General features: G+C 39.3%; 1 protein-coding gene across 1 annotated transcript in view; it reads left to right on the top strand.

Moving 5' to 3' along the window:
- PLCH1 (phospholipase C eta 1) overlaps positions 1 to 17,556 on the top strand; it is a 219,331-nt gene that overhangs the window by 113,151 nt on the left and 88,624 nt on the right. The window contains exons 4-5 of the mRNA XM_061168176.1: positions 9,363 to 9,509; positions 11,498 to 11,741. Of these exons, the coding sequence (XP_061024159.1) occupies positions 9,363 to 9,509; positions 11,498 to 11,741 (391 nt within the window). The remainder of the gene's footprint in view (positions 1 to 9,362; positions 9,510 to 11,497; positions 11,742 to 17,556) is intronic.

The following is a 17,556-nucleotide window of genomic DNA, read 5'->3' as shown; positions in this document are numbered from 1 at the left end:
TAATAAGAGTGGAGCTCGCCATGGCTGTTCGCAAGCATACTTATTCATGAGCTGATATTATTTGAATTTAAGGCCTGATTACTGGAAAGGAAGAGCATTTCCAGTTGAAGCCATTCTCTGTGAGAGCAGTTATATTTTGTATACAGATCATTTTTGAAAATTCATATCTGTAGTAAGAGATCCGGATGTTAATCAGTTTTTTTTTTTTCCTTTTAAAGTTACTCTAATAGGCTTTTGGATTGAACCAGGCTTTCAGCTTATCGAAAGATAAAATAATATTTGTGAAAGCCAGATCAGCTGTTTGTAGACTCATGGAGCTTAGAGGAAAATGCATTTTGAGGGAAGTAGGATAATCAGCGATACTCGGTGAGCCTCTGAAGTCACACAGCTAGTTAGTGACAGAACCCGAAGCAGAGCTCTTTTTGCCAGCCCTCCTTCTGCCCCTAAACCCAGACCAGCTGTGTCATCCAGCCCAGCAGCAGGCTGTCTCAGGACTCACTGTGTACCAAGTCCCCAGATGTGTCTTGGGTCTGTGCTGACAACTGAGCATACCCGGTACTTCTGCTCTGATGGTTTTAGGAAATCTCCCTTTTCCTTCCTTTGACAGAAGCATTACCTGCATTATTTGGCACCTTTTCCACATAGAAATGAAATTGTTTTCAGAAACGAATCCCTTTCAGCCACACAGCTTTACTCTGATCTGTGGAAGCTGGCAAGAAATCAATTCACATTTTTTGTGTAGCTTTTGGCTGAAAAGATTCTATTGTAGAGGAGCTGAACTTTTTTTTTTTTTGGCCCGCTAATGCAGAGTTTGTTGATCAGTGTCCCAGAATAGACGTGTTTACAAAAGAGTGCAAGTGATATTTTTGTGTGTCCTCAGTACAGACGTGGCCATGAGCCTGTGTGAGAGACTGTCTCAAGGTGACCTTTAGAGCAGAGAATGAGCAGAGCCTCAGGTGTGCTTATTACTGTTGGAGGGGATTTTGCTTCTTGGCCTTTCAGGGATCAGAGCTAGGAAATACATGCACACACACACAAACATATAAATACGTGCACATATACTTGTGTCTCTGTGTATATGATTTTGTTTACATTTTGTATTTGCTTTGCTTTGCACTCCTCTCATTCTTATTGATTTAATTTTGAGCACGTAGGATGCTACAAGAGGTGTCCCTCCTTTCTTTACCCTCATCACTCAATTCTCTTCCACCCTGATAGGTAACCACCTTCACTGTTTTCTGGGTTACCCTTCCTGTATTTCTTTTTGTAATGATGAACAATACTTATGTATCTAAAAATTCATATGATTTTTATTACACAAGAAGTAGCATACCATAAATTATATATGCTTGTTTATACTTTGCCTTTTTCACTTATAATTTTAATGTATATAAATTATATCTCAAAGCTATTAAAAAGTCACCGTCAGGTGGCCTGTATGGCATTCCTAACACAATGTGATTTTCTCTGATTTGACCTTGGCTTAAAGAATTAAACCCATTTGGATGCTGTGTAGACGAGGTGGAAATGTTGGGACTCTCCCCTCAAATGATTCTATTATGATACTTTACATCGGAAGTGTGTTTTTTAACAGCATTTTCTGCTTGAGGGACTTAGTGAACTGATAACCCCTAAAGAAATTTACTTAATATTTTAAACTGACTGTGGCAGAAATGATTGATTTAATCCCTCTAAAGAGTTGAATTCTAAAGGACCTTATAGACCACTTTGCTACGCCTTTTATTTTACAGATGAGACTCAGAGAGCTTTAAAACTCTAATTATGTAATAAAGTTAGAAATGCAGTCCTCGACTCATCTGTTCCCCTCTTTAAATATTTATACTATTCTGTTAGGCAGTGATTAAAATGATAATTATTAAGACTCTGTAGAAACATGGAAAGCTGTTTATAATACAAATGAAAAAAACAGCAGCATGCCAAATGGCTTAAATATCATGATTGCAACCAATAAGACAAATTTGCGTTCATATTGAGGTCTGGAGCATAACAGACAAAAATAGTACGTGTGTTATGTAATGGGTTAAAGGGCATTTCTCCCTTAATGTTCTCGAACATTGCGGCATTGTATCCAACTAAACTTCTTTTCTAAAAATATTAAGGCTACCACAGGGAGAATGTGAGATCAAAGAGGTTGTTGGTAGCTGCCTGAATCTATCACCTGTATTTGCACTTTCCCCAGATACTTTCCAGCACTGGAAATGTGTGATGAGGTTCTATTACCCTATGCCTCTGACACTCTTCCATTGTTTACCCGCCCCTGGAATTTTGCCTTTATTTCCTTGTTTCTCACCCTGTTTTATGGAATCTACTGACCCAGCATGGCTGGCAAATGACTTTTATAGCAGGTAGTAACTACTGTTACCTATCTCAACTGAACGCAGAACATAAAGAAATTATGCTGACCCTTAAGTAATTTAGGGCTTCCCTGGGGGCTCAGATGGTAAAGAATCTGCCTGCAATGCAGGAGACCTGAGTTTGATTCCTGGGTCAGGAAGGTCCCCTGGAGGAGGGCATGATGACCCACTCTAATATTCTTGCCTGCAGAATTCCATGGACAGGGGAACCTGGAAGGCTAAATACAGTCCATGGGGTTGCAAATAGTCGGGCATGACTGAGCAACTAATACTTAGGTAATTGAGATAGCACTGGAATAATATTTTGTCTCTAAGATGGGTGATTATTACCCAGTAGAATGAGTTCCAAAGATTGAGGGTGCTCCTTCTCTGGTTAGCTGTACAACTCCAAAGGACTGTCTCCTATCAGGTTTGAAGGATGGAGCGAGAAGTTTAGATGACTTTCAATCCGGTTAAAAAACAATTTCAGAAATCAGAGCACTCATTCATGGATTTTGCCTATCGTGTGGCTCCGATGCCTGAAAAGTAGCCAGAAAGAAAAGAGAGTACTGCGCCGTGATGAGCCTGCCTCAGTTCGTTGTGACTTTGGACCCTGCCCTCTGTAAGAATTCTATTTCTAGTCAGAGTCGCCACATCAGCTTAAATTTCATCTAAATGCAAGTTCACTAGACTTGTTTTTTTCAGGTTGACTCTAACAATATGTTTTTTTGTGTGTGTGTGCTAGAGAACATCACAGAGAAAGCATAAAGCAGCTACATAAACAATTTAAGCAGCCCTTTGTTTCAGACCCTAGCTCTGCCAGGAACGTTTGGATCATATATACTAGTTCACAACAGTGGATAATGCTAGGGTTTCAGCCCATGACTGAGCTAGTGCGGTAAACGTGAAGCTAGTGAATATTTAATATACAATTCAAACACACTCGCTCTCTAAGGGTTTGGGTCTCATTTTCTAAAATGTTTGGGTTTCTTTGGACGATGCTTGCTAAGTGGCACATGGTGTTAGCTCAACTAACTGATTAAACTTTTATGTCACTGTGCTCTTCCTGTTAAAAAGTTGAGAATATTATATCCATAATGGTTTTATTTCAGGGATAAGAAATGGGACTGTGAAAAGTCCAGGGAAATATGAGGCAGAGTGAGCAGAGCAGAGGGCACTGTGTCTGATGTATAGACAGTCCTTCCTGCAGGTCTACAGTCCTCGCTTTAGATCTTTGGTGATAGTTAAATCAACTTTCTGTTCTGGCATAAACAGTTTATTTTATTCTGCTTTCCCAAGCAGACATCTTCCTGAATTATATCTTTTATATATCTTCTCCTTTGCTTAGAAATATCTAGTGAATCTATTTTTGCCATTGTATTTAAATCTTAGGTCAGGTGTTCCTACCTCTGTACATCTAGTCTTATCTGACACAAAAAATCAAATATCCTGTTATAATCGCCTTTTAGGACACTGCACCAAAGAGAGTGAGCCATCCTTTCCTATTTTCTGATTACACCCATGCTCCTTCCTGTTCTCAAGGCTCCACCGACACTGTTTTCTTACCACATTCTCCCTGTCCCCACACACTGTATTCTCTTTTTGCTATGGACTGCCGTGTATTTTTGTCATGGCATTTATTTTTTAAAATATCAATAATAAAACTGTAATAATAGCTACCACTTATAGTGTTTATATTGTGCCAGGCACGGCTTTCGGTACCTTACATGAATTAACTCATTCAGTCTTCAGCAACACATCAAGGGGTAAGTACTATTATTCCCATTTTATAGACAAAAACATGGAGGCATGTTGTTGTTCAGTTGCTGAACAAGTCATGTCCAGCTCTTTTGCGCCCCCATGAACTGCAGCACGCCAGGCTCTTCTGTCTTCCACTATCTCCCGGAGTGTGCTCAGATTCATGTTCCCTGAATCTGTGATGCTATCTAACCATCTCATCTTCTGCTGCTCCCTTCTTCTGCCTTCAATCTTTCTGGTCATCAGGGCTTTTTCCAGTGAGTCGGTTCTTCACATCAGGTGGCCAAAGTATTGGAGCTTCAGCATCTGTCCTTCCAATGATATTCAGGGTTGATTTCCTTTAGGATTGACTGGTTTGATCTTGCAGTCCAAGGGACTCTCAAGAATCTTCTCTAGCACCACAAAAAAATTGAAAGCATCAATTCTTCGGTGCTCAGCCTTCTTTGTGGTCCAACTCTTGCATCTGTACATGACTACTGGAAAAAGCATAGCTTTGACTAGACAGACCTTTGTCCGCAAAGGGATGTCTTTGCTTTTTAATATGCTGTCTAGGTTTGTCGTAGCTTTCCTTCCCAAAAGCAAGTGTCTTTTAGTTTCATGGCTGCAGTTATCATCTGCAGTGATTTTTGGAGCCCAAGAAAAGAAAACCTGTCACTGTTTCCACCTTTTCCTCATCTGTTTGCCATGAAGTGATGGGATTGGATGCTATGATCTTAGTTTTTTGTATGTTGAGTTTTAGGCCAGCTTTTTCACTCTCCTCTTTCACCTTCAACAAGAGGCTCTTTAGTTTCTCTTCACTTTGTGCCATTAGGGTGGTGTCATCTGCATATCTGAGGTTGTTGATATTTGTCCTGGCAATCTTGATTCTAGCTTGTGATTCATCCAGTCTAGCATTTCACATGATGTACTCTGCATACAATTTAAATAAGCAGGGTTATAATACACAGCCTTAACATACTCCCTTCCCAGTTTGGAACCAATCAGTTGTTTGGTGTCTGGTTCTAACTATTGCTTCTTGACCTGCATACACGTTTCTCAGGAAGCAGATAAGGTGGTCTGGTATTGCTATCCCTTTCAGAATTTTCCACAGTTTGTTATGATCCACACAAAGGCTTTAGCATAGTCAATGAAGCAGAAGTAGTTGTTTTTTGGGAATTCTCTTGCTTTTTCTGTGATCTAATGGATGTTGGCAATTTGATCTCTGGTTCCTCAGCCTCTTTGAAACTCAGCTAACACATCCGTAAGTTCTTGCTTCATGTACTGCTGAAGCTTAGGTTGAAGGATTTTGAGTGTAACCTCACTAGCATGTGAGATGAGCATCATTGTACAGTAGTTGGAACATTCTTTGGCATTGCCCTTCTTTGGGACTGGAATGAAAACTGACCATTTCCAGTCCTGTGGCCACTGCTGTGTTTTCCAAATTTGCTGGCATACTGAGTGCAGCACTTTCATAGCATCATCTTTTAGGATTTGAAATAGCTCAGCTGGAATTCCATCACCTCCACTATCTTTGTTCATAGTGATGCTTCCTAAGGCCCACTTGATTTCATACTCCAGGATGTCCAGCTGTAGGTGAGTTACCATACCATTGTGATTATATAGGTCATCAAGACCTTTCTTGTACAGTTCTTCTCTGTATTCTTGCCACCTCTTCTTAATATCTTCTGCTGCTTATGGGTCCATATTGTTTCTGTCCTTTATTGTGCCCATCCTTGCATGAAATGTTCCCTTTGTATCTCTAATTTTCTTGAAGAGATCTCTAGTCTTTCCCATTCTATTATTTTTCTCTATTTCTTTGCATTGTTCATGTAAGAAGGCCTTCTTATCTGTTGTTGCTATTCTCTGGAACTCTGCTTTAACTTGGGTATATCTTTCCCTTTCTCCCTTGGCTTTCACTTCTCTTCTTTTCTCAGCTATTTGTAAGGCCTCCTCAGACAACCACTTTGCCTTATTGCATTTCTTTTTCTTGGGGATGGTTTTGGTCACCACCTCCTGTACAAAGTTATGAACCTCCATCCATAGTTCTTCAGACACTCTGTCTACCAGATCTCATCCCTTGAATCTATTCACCACCTCTACTGTATAATCATAAAGGATTTGATTTAGGTCATACCTGAATGGTCTAGTGCTTTTCCCTACTTCACTTTAAGTCTGAATTGTAAAAAGGAGCTTGTGATTTGAGCCACAGTCAGCTCCAGGTCTTGTTTTTACTTATTGTGTTGAGCTTCTCCATCTTTGCCTACAAAGAATATTATCAATCTGATTTCAGTACTGACCATCTGGTGATGGCCACGTGTAGAGTTGTTTCTTGTGTTGTTGGAAGAGGGTGTTTGCTATGACAAATACCCTTGACAAAACTCTGTTAGCCTTTGCCCTGCTTCATTTTGTACTTCAAGGCCAAACTAACCTGTTATTCCTGGTATCTCTTTGACTTCCTACTTTTGCATTCCAACCTCCTATGCTGAAAAGGACATCTTTTTTTTTTTTTTGGTGTTCTAGAAGGTGTTGTTGGTCTTCATAGAAATGGTCAATTTCAGCTTCTTCAGCACTAGTGGTTGGGGCATAGACTTGGATTACTGTGACATTGAATGGTTTGCCTTGGAAACAAACAGATGATTCTCTCATTTTTGAGATTGCACCCAAGAACTGCATTTCGGACTCTATTTTTTGACTATGAAGTCTACTCCATTTCTTTTAAGAATAGTAAATATAATGATATCTGAATTAAATTTGCCCATTCCTGTCCATTTTAGTTTACTGGTTCCCAAGATGTTGATGTTCACTCTTGCCATCTCCTGCTTGACCACGTCCCATTTACCTTGATTCATGGACCTAACATTCTAGGTTCCTATGCGGTATTGTTCATTACAGCATTGGATTTTACTTTCACCGCCAGGCACATCCCTAACTGAGAGTCATTCCTGCTTTGGCCCAGCCTCTTCATTCTTTCTGGAGCTATTAGGAATTGCCCTCTGCTGTTTTCCAGTAGCATATTGGACACCTTCTGACCTGGAGGACCCATCTTCTGACATCGTATCTTTTTGTCTTTTCATACTGTCCATGGGGTTCTCTGTGGCAAGAAAGCTGGAGGGTTGCCATTAACTCTTCCAGTGGACCGCAGTTTGTCAGAACTCTCCACTGTGACTCTTCCGTCTTGGGGGGCCTTGCACAGCACGGCTCATAGCTTCCTTGAGTTACCCTCGCCCCGTTACTGTGACAAGGCTGCAATTCATGAAAGGGCATGGAGGCACTGAGGGGTAAAATAATGAGCCTCAGCTCATACAAGCAAGTGGAAGATTTGGAATTCTGTCCCAGGCTGTCTGGATTCAAATTGTATTCTTAACCACAGTTCTAAACTACTGTTTGTAAGTTATCTTTTTAGAGGTTTCATTCTTTTAAAATTTAACTCTTTAAGTCAAAGTTTCCTTGTTCTCTGCTTTGCCTCGTTATATAACCCTGTGCCTGGGGCAGGAAGTGATTCTGTGAATATCTGTTTATTGATGTGACCTGACGTCAGAGGTCAAAGAAATTCTAATAGATTTTTCTTGGAGTTTTGACTTGCTTGGTTAGACTTGATGATTTTATCTTGACAAACTGACTGTTTTCTGTTCTCCCTCTAACTGTTGGTATGAGACGGTCAGGGTGACTGTCAAGAATTTAAATCCATGATATTTACTACCTAAATGAATGGTGCTAAGTGGTGGGTAAATTTACTAATATGTGTGAAATCAAATCTTAAATTTTGTTCTGTGCTTCAAAGTAAACATTTTAAATTTGCATGTTTTTTTCTTAAGCAGTATTTTATTACTTGCATATTTGATATGTCAGATCAAAGGAGTAAGAGCAACCTGTACTTCACCTTTCTTGCAATATCAAGTCCTAGAAATAGAAAAGGCTCTTCATGGAGGAAATGGTCAAAGTTGGTTATGTTAAAGTTACTTTGAGAACTCTGTGCATACTGTGTTAAGCTCTGGGATCAAATTCTTTCCTATTTAATATAATGACAAGTTAGCCAAAGAAGCTGAAGTCTAACATTGGAGTTTTGTTTACCATGTTTCTTTTATCTAACAGCATGCTGCTTGATAAGGTAGGTGCTCAGAGCTAGAAGTTTCTGGTTCTCTGATGGTTATATCTGTGCCTGTGTGTTAGTGAAACAGAAGCAGTTTCTGGCTGATGCAATGAGAAAAGGGCATTTGGAAGAATATTGGATAACTTGGAGAACCAAGGGGGAAAACTGAATAATTTGCCAGCTTTAGGAAGGGTAACTGTGACAACTGTAACATCTCAAATGTCCAACCAGGAGCATCTCTGAAGTTTTGGCCTTTGAGATGACTGAGTTCCATTTTGAAATGACTGAGTACTGAATGGAACTCAGGACTTCTGTTTCTTGGAAGGGAGCCAGATTTGCTCTCCGCTTAAGCCCATTTCTCTCTTGGGATGGTTGACAGGTCACCGTAGGCACATAAGATGGGAAAATAAGTATTTCCAAAGGAAATGTGGGTACTATTAACAAAGAAAAGGAAACGGACATCAACAAAAGATGCTCACTGCCATCAAGTTTCATTTCAAAGCAGAGAGTTTAAATGAAAGCATTACCTTGGATAATAAGTGAGTTGGATTTTACCTGAGTTCAATCACCAAGTTATTTCTCTACTTAGAAAATCCTGGCAGCCAAATTCCTTAACAAATATTTTATATTTGTGTAAACTTGATTTTTTTTCTGACCACATTTTGAAATGTTTACTTAGCTGTTTTCAAGAATACACAAAATTATAATATGAACCCATATGCAACTTCAGCAATTGTTGAAACATTTTGCCATTCATGTTTTTGTTAATTGCATTTGGAAGCATTAGCATAAGATGACTTTATAGTTGGCTGTGTAAAAGCTCACGAGATTTAACGTAAAGTCTGAAACTTGCTTAATGAGTGTATATTCAAGTATCAAATTATTATTGGTCTTATACCAAAAAGCATGTTGCCAGTTAGAAAAAATGATACTCTGTTCATTGGTCATGCATTGCTTATCTAGAAGTAGAATTTTATTTCCATCAGTGAGGCTTTTTTTCTGGCTTAAGCCTGATAAATCAATTCTTTAACAACTCTGTTTTCAGGTTACCTCTTCTAAATTTGTCTTCTGGCTCTTGGAGGCTTTAGGGTGTGAATCAGAGGTTTCATTCAGCAATGGCTCTGAACAGCAGGATGCACATGGATTGTGTGAGAACTGATGGTGCTCCAATCTCCTTGCAGTTGAAAGATGCATGAGCGTAATGCAGTCTGGGACGCAGATGATCAAGCTGAAGCGTGGGACCAAGGGGCTCGTCCGGCTCTTTTACCTGGATGAACACCGGACCCGCCTCCGATGGAGACCCTCTAGGAAGAGTGAGAAGGCAAAAAGTAAGACTAGCTTTTGAATTCTTGACTTGACTTGACCCAGTTAACACATGGCTTCTATTGGGTGGGCTCTGTGGAAGTTTTAGCTTGGTAAAGCTTTCATAATTTTACAAGTTTTAGGGGGTCAGTGTTTAGAGAATGTGCAGAGACAGAATAAGTGATGACCATTTTTGCTTTTGTTAATTCATCAAGAACTTTAAATCCATAAAAAGTTTTCTTATCCACTAGTGCTATTGAAGACATATTGACATATTGAACATATCCTATGTTGAAGACATGTATTTAGTTGGGATATGAGGTTTTATAGCTTGAGGCGTTTTATTTTCCTATAAAAAAGTGAAGGAAGTCATAAATTCAATAGGATTAAACTGTTTTGACATATTCTGTGCACAATTAACTGATGAATGGATTAACAAAATTGTTTTAATGATATCAAATAAAATACCTTTGATCTGCCTCCTCCATAAAGCCTCTCTCCCAATCCTAAGCTCAGTTTCAAGTCCATGCTGAGTCCTCTGGAGCATCTCTCTCATCTGCTCCTTCCTCCTGTTTTCACATGGACCTCCTTCATCCAGGGTCTCTCTCTTTCTGGTGGCCTCTGCAAAATCTCCTAACCAAGCTCCATTTGCTAGTTTCTTCTGCCCTGACCCATGAAGATGCCTTCCTCTTCATGTCACAGATGACCTCCACTAAGTTAGGCTTACGTGATATACAAATTTATGCTCACTTAACAAGAAACCCGGACACTGGCTGGCTCCAACTGTGGACGTTGAGCCTCTAGTTCTGTCTCTCTGAGCACTCTTGGCTCTTTCCCTTCTGTGCTGACATTGTAATTGAGGCAGCAGCAACGTGGCTTCACAGCTGATCGGCTTCAAGAAGATGCAGAAAAGGGACCTTCTCTTCCAGTGCTTCCTCTTCAAGAGGGAAGAGCCCCGTTCCACGCCCTTCCCTCACGCAGAATGCACGTCTCCTTGGTTAAAGTGGGTTATGTTCCCACACCTAAAGCCGTTATAGGAGACAGGAGTGCGGCCACCCCAATGGCTTAGCCACACTGGAACTTGCCCTGCGATGCTCGGAGGCTCATTTCCCCATGAGTGGAAAGAAAGAAAAATTGGGACTTGCCATTAAGGCAGAGCAGAGGCATGGATGGTGTATGTGGGCAATCAGTAAGATTACAACGTTCTGATTCATGCCCCCAAACAGGCAAGTGAACAAACAGAACACAGTGTTTAATCCAAAGTAATCCTCTCTGTAAGTGTTCCCCTGACCCGAACCTGCCGTGTTGCTCCACCACCTAAATAACGCTAATCTCTGCCCTGTCATTCCAGCTCCTCATAATCTAGCCTCTCCCTGCCTTCCAGCGTTGTCTCCTGTTACTCTCCTGAGCTTTTCAGTCCAGTATCTCTGGAGTGGGACTAATGTTTCTGTATCTTTATACCTCTTTTCCCTGATCGGCCATCTTGTTTTCCCCTCCACCTCTCAAGCCCCGCTCTGCCTTCACCCTTATAGCTCTCTCTCCATGAATCCAAATCACATTTAGCTATGCTATTTGGCTGCCATCAAATGTTTTTCCCCTTCAATTTTTAACTGCTGTCGTTATGCATATTGTAACACATCAGAGTCGGCTCTAGGTCTTTGTATGTTTTCCTTGCATAAATGTATAAACTATACATCTGATATATTCACATCCCCCTTTTCTACCAGTCTTCTTGCCCTGCTGGGCTTATCTGTCTTCCTATCATAAATTTTAATGCTTCCTGACCCAGTGCCTGGGAGGGTATTGTCTGAGTGCCCAGGAAGGTAAAGCAGTACCTGGAGAAGGTTGCTAGCAGGAAATGATAAAGCTTGTATTGCACATCTGGGCTTTTCAATTGTCTGGACAATTCACAGACAATTCTATTTTTAAATCTTAAGATGATTTTACTTTTCTTAATCTGCACACACATCTTCACCTCCCGGGTAACTGTGCACTCTCCTCGCTTTCCTCACAGTCCTTATTGACTCCATTTACAAAGTCACCGAGGGTCGGCAGTCTGAGATATTCCACAGACAGGCTGAGGGGAACTTTGACCCCAGCTGCTGCTTCACCATCTACCATGGCAACCACATGGAGTCCCTGGACCTCATCACCTCCAACCCCGAGGAGGCCCGCACCTGGATCACAGGCCTCAAGTACCTCATGGCTGGCATCAGTGATGAAGATTCCCTTGCCAAAAGGCAGAGGACCCACGACCAATATCCTCCCTAGAACTTTGATTCTGCACTCTGTATGTGTCTGTGTGTCTGTATGTGGATTAGACTATACTTTCCCCCATAAACTTGAGGCTTAAACCCACTTTCCTTGCTGTCTTTTTCTTTACCCTTAGCACCTTTCTGACCCTTCCTCACCCCCACCCCAAGTAAACGAATGTGTAGGACATGTAGAAACTTAAGCTTATGTGAACTCAGGAGCAGACTTTTTTGGAGGAGACTAGATTTAGCTTCATAATCTGCTAGGTCTCCAAATGCAGCGTAAAGTTTCCTAAGAGAGATGAAGTGACGAGCAAAATGCTTATTTGAGTTAGAGGAAATCCCACTTTGTTATAAAATCAGTCTAGTCTAACAAACACCTTTTTTTTTTTTCATTTTCAAATTCATAAATTTTATCACAAACTTCCTAGGCAGTGCAGTGGTAAAAAAAATCCACCTGCCAATGCAGGAGACACAGGAGACGCAGGTTTGATCCCTGGGTCAGGTAGGTCCCCTGGAGAAGGAAATGGCGACCCGCTCCAGTGTTCTTGCCTGGAAAATTCTATGGATAGAGAAGCCTGGTGGCTACCGAGCATGGGGTCATAGAGAGTCAGTCACGACTGAGCAACCGAGCACATACATATTACAGAACCCTTTTCTGAGTTCCAATTATATACCAGCTGTTAAGCTCTTTCCTGCTTTTTCTCTCATCTTAATTTACAGTTTGAAATCTGAACTGACTGATCCTCAAGGGGAAGTTATTTTTTACTTATTTATATTTACCCTGTCTAAATTGTTCAAGAAACTGGAGTTTCTTGATTAAAATTCTGATTCTCATTCTTGATTAAGCCCACTCTTTGGTCCTGCAGCACTGACAGGATAAATGATTAATGTGCTTCGTCTGCAGGCACCTCTTCTGCTGGGACCACCTGGACACGTGACATGCATGGCCTTTCTGGCCTCAGTTTCCTTATCTGTAAAGTGAGGGTGTTAGACTCATTGACTGCTCTGGCTCCCTTCTTCACATTTTGAGTGGTCTTAAAATACGTGTTTCCCCCTCCCCCTGTAGGAATTAGTACTACTTTCTTGCTGTCATTGGAATGTGCACCCTAATTTTTTTCCAGAGTAGTGGTAAATTTGTGCTGCTTGAGCTATAATCCTCACCCAGGATACTGGTGAAGCAGGGTGGAAATATTCAACCCATGAAAGGATGTTGACAGTGCAAAGGTCTAAGCTGATGAGCCATGATGTTTTCACCAATATTCACAGCATGCAGGTAAATCCAATTGGGATTCATAAGTGAACAAAACATAAACATAACAATTAACTTTGTATGCTTTCTTCTGTTAGTTTGGTTCTTAACTCCATTACATTTGATAAAACACCAAATAATGAGTGCTTTCAAGCCACAGAACCATACGAACAGTGCCTCAGACAATAAAGAATATTCATTTTCTCATGAACAAGAGACCTGAGGTAGAGTTAATTCAGTGGCTCATTAATGTCATTAGCAGAGATCTAGGTTCTGCCATCCTCACCTTTGTGGCTTGGTCCATTAACTGGCTACACTTTGGTCAAAGAGAACTGCAACAGCTCCAAACACAGAGAAACCCTGCCCAGAGCGAGCAGAATTTCTTCTCATAAACCTCCCCCTCCTTTTTTTTTCTTTTAGGAGTAAAGAACTTACCAGGAGTTTCACAGAAGACTACCTCTCATCATTGGCCAGAAATGCTGTTGTGGGCCCATTTCTAAGCCAACTCTGACAAGAGGAATTAACGTAATTGGACTTTGATCTCAGGACCCTTTTTGTATTTTTAGAACCTGAAGACTCCAAAGAGTTTTTATGTGGGCTCCATCTACTTATATTCATCATATTAGAAATTAAATCTGAGAATTGAAAAAAGAGCTCATTAAAAATTATAATAAACTATTATATATAAACATTTTTATGGAAAGTAACTTTTTCAAAGCAAAACAAATTAGTAAGAAGGGAGGTCTTGCTTTACTCTTCTGCAAATCTTTAAGGTTTTCTACATGTAAGATTGCATCATCTGTAAACACATAATTTTACTTCTTCCCTTCTGATTTGGATGCCTTTTATTTATTTTTCTTGCCTAGTTGCTCTGGCTAGAACTTCCAGTACTTTGTTGAGCAGAAGTGGTGAAGGCAGGCATTCTTGTCTTGTTCCTAATCTTAGAAGGAAAGCTTTCAGTCTCTAACTATTGAGTATAATATTTGCTGTGTTTTTTTCACATGTCACTTTTATTATGTTTGGATAGGTTTCTTCTATTCCTATTTTGTTGAGTGTTTTTATCATGAAAGGGTGTTGAATTTTGTCAAATGCTTTTTCTGCATCAATTGAGATGATTGTGGTTTTTCTCTTCATTATGTTGATGCAGCATGTAACATTGATCAATTCTCATGTGTTGAATCATCCTTGTATTCAGGAGTAAATCCCACTTGGTCATGGTGTATAATCCTATTAATATGCTGCTGAATTGTATTTGCTAGTATAGCTGACCCTTGAACAATGTAGGAGTTGGGGTGCAGACCTCTTGAGCAGCTGAAAATCTGAGTATAACTTTATAGTTGGCCCTCTGTATTGAGGTTCTGTATCTGTGGATTCAATCAGCCGCAGTGCATGTAGTACTGTAGTACTTATTTATTGAAAAAAAAATCCACATATAAGTGAACCCACATAGTTCCCACCCATGGTGTTCAAGGGTCAATTGTGTTTTGTTGAGGGTTTTTACTTCAGTGTAAATAAGAGATAATGGGCTGTAGTTTTCTTACAGTGTCTTTCTCTGCCTTTGGTATCAGGGTAATGCTGTCCTCATAGAATGAGGTAGAAAGTGTTTCCTCCACTTTAATTTTTGGGGAAACATTTGACAATTTGTTGTTTGTCGTTCTTTAAATATGTGGTAGAATTGACCAGAGAAACCATCAAGTCTAGAGATTTTCTTTGTTGAGAGATTTTTGACTACTGATTCCGTCTCCTTACTAGTTATAGATTTATTCAGATTTTTCTATTTCTTTGTGATTTAGTCTTGGTAGTTTTTATATTTCTAGGGATTTGTCCATTTCATCTAGGTTATCCAATTTTTTGGTGTACAGTTGCTTATAGTGGTGTCTTATAGTCCTTTATGTTTCTGTAGAATCAGTAATAATGTCCCCACTTTCATTTCTGATTTTAGTACCCCGGGTCTTTTTTTTTTTTCTTCTCTTTGTCTAACTAAAGGTTTGTTGATTTTTATTAATCTTTTTGAAAAAAAAAAAATACTTTTGATTTCACTGATTTTTTTTCCTCAGTTGTTTTCCCACTTCATATCTGTTCTTGTCTTTCTTATTTTCTTCTTTCTGCCATCATTTTAAATCTATTGAGACTTCATTGGTGGCCTAAAATGTAATCTATCCTGAAACTGTCCCATACACCCTTGAGAAGAATGTATATGCTATTACTGTTGGGTAAAGTGTCACATATGTCTGTTAGATCTAGTTGATTTACTGTGTTGTTTAAATTCATTTCCTTAGGCCTGTCTGGTTGTTCTATCCGTTATTGTGAGTGCAGTCTCCAGGTATAACTGTAAAAGTCTTCCTCTCTTCAGTTTTCTCAGTTTTTGCTTTATATATTTTGATGGTCTATCATTAGATAGATGCATATTTATAATTGTTATATCTTCTTGTTTTATTGAGACTTCTATTAATATATAATATCAGTCTCTTACAGCCTCTTTTGATTTAAAGTCTATTGTTTGATGTTAGTATAGCCACCCCTGCTCTCTTTTGGTTATGATTTGCATCGAATATCTTTTCTCATCCTTTCATTTTCAATCTGTTTGTGTCTTTGGATCTCAAGTGAGTTTCCTGTAGACAGTATATAGTTCGGTCAGGAGTTGTTTTTTTTTTTTTTTTAATTTTACTATTTTATTTGTGAAAAAACTACAAGCAGAATTCATAAATATACATTTCTATTTAAAGCAGGAAAACGATAAAGTGGCTTCTAATAACATAGTCGTGCACATGCCAGTAACAGGAATATATTAACATCTTTTATTTGCTAGACAAAGAGAAGTGTCCAATATAAATTTCCCCCAAACATTTAAGACCTGAGAATTTCTGTCGGTCAGGAGTTTTAATCTATCCTGTCAGTCTGCCTTTTGGGGAGTTTAATTGATTTACATGGAAATAATTATTGATAAGGATTAATATATTGTTCTATTTGTTTTCTTTATGCCTTATGTCTTTTTCTGATCTCTTATTTCTTGAATAATAAGAATAATAAGAGACCATCTTCTTTTTATGTGGGTTTTTTTTTTTTTTCTTTTTTGGTTGCAAAATAAATTCCTTCATTGTTTCCTTTTATGTAAATTCTATAACTGTCTTGTGGTTATCTTGAGGATTACATTTAATGTTCTACAGTTATAATACTCTAGTTTCAATTTATACTACTTTAGATGAGTAGTTTTTTGAACCTGATTTGTTTGTTCATGTTTACTAGCAGTATAAAGTTTTCATATTTGAGTTAATTGACAGCTGAAGAATTGCATATTTTGAAAATATGCTATCTGGAAAGTGAGCGTACCCTAGAATCACACAGAGGAACTATTTTATAAGAAATATAGAATAGTTGCTGTTTGTGTCAGTGAGGAAAGAAAAAGAAACAGGAAATTAATGAATAGTGAAGAGGAAGCTGGTGTCAAAAATAGATAAATTTATGTTGAGTCAGAGAACCATTCTCATAGAGATTTGTCAGAGTTTGATAGGGGTTTAGATACTGTCTTACTATCAGAATGACATCCCTGATTAGATGTACATTTAATTACATTAATTGGGGAGAACAGAGCTGAGAAGTTCATTATTATTACATTTCAATTAGACCTAAAAATTTCAACCGTGAATGAATAATGAGAATAATGAGTCTTAACTGACTGCATGGATAAAATCCATCCAGTGTAAAGTGAAATTCGGGTTATTTCTGCAGCATGGCCATGTTGGATGGAGGTAGATATGGTGCCTCTGTCTATCAGAAGCAGCCCAGTGCTGTGGTTAATGGCTGAGGCTGCGCTGCCCTGTCTGGGGTCCAGCTCCAAGGCTGCCATGTACCGTGTATCTGGAGGAGTTACTTAAACTCTTTTGCTTCAGAGCCTTGAACGTGGTGATGATGATCATGATGGTGCCCACCCTGTCTCACTGTGTGACCATCAAATGAGTTGGTTCTACACAAAGTGCTTTGAATGCTCTCTGGCTCATATTAAGCATTTTATAAATACTAGCTGCTGCTGTTATTGCTAGAGAGGGATAAGGACTGGCAGACTTTTTGCTTTTCCTACACAGATAGATCGACATCTAAAAATACAGTGTCCACAGCATACAAAGATGCTGCTGCTTAGGCACTTAGCCTCACCATATTCCTCCATCAGACCTCCTCTGTGATTTCTCCACCTTACCTCTTGATGCCACTAGGGAAATTATTACCTCTAGAAGACTCCAGGTAGTCCTTTATGGATGTTGTCAACTGAAGCCTTACGCCTTCCCTATAAATTTGGAGTTCTGCTTGTAGGGCAAATCTGGCCCTCCCTGTAACATGGCCTCCTGAGCTAAGAATGGGTTTTCTATGGCTGAAAAAAAAATCAAAAGAAGAATAAAATTTTTTGACACGTGAAGTTTTATGAAATTCAGAGTTCAGCATCCTTAAATTTTATTGAAACACAACCACGCCAATTCATTTATGTATTGCCTGTGGTAGCAGAGTTGGGTAGTTGCAGCTGAGGCCAAATAGCCTGCAAAACCTAAAATATATGCTATGAGGCCCTCTTCAGGG

This window comes from Dama dama, chromosome 19 (assembly GCF_033118175.1).
Source record: "Dama dama isolate Ldn47 chromosome 19, ASM3311817v1, whole genome shotgun sequence".
NCBI classification, from domain to species: domain Eukaryota; kingdom Metazoa; phylum Chordata; class Mammalia; order Artiodactyla; family Cervidae; genus Dama; species Dama dama.
The sequence above is the reverse complement of the archived record's forward strand: the minus strand, read 5'-3'. Positions and strand labels throughout refer to the sequence as shown.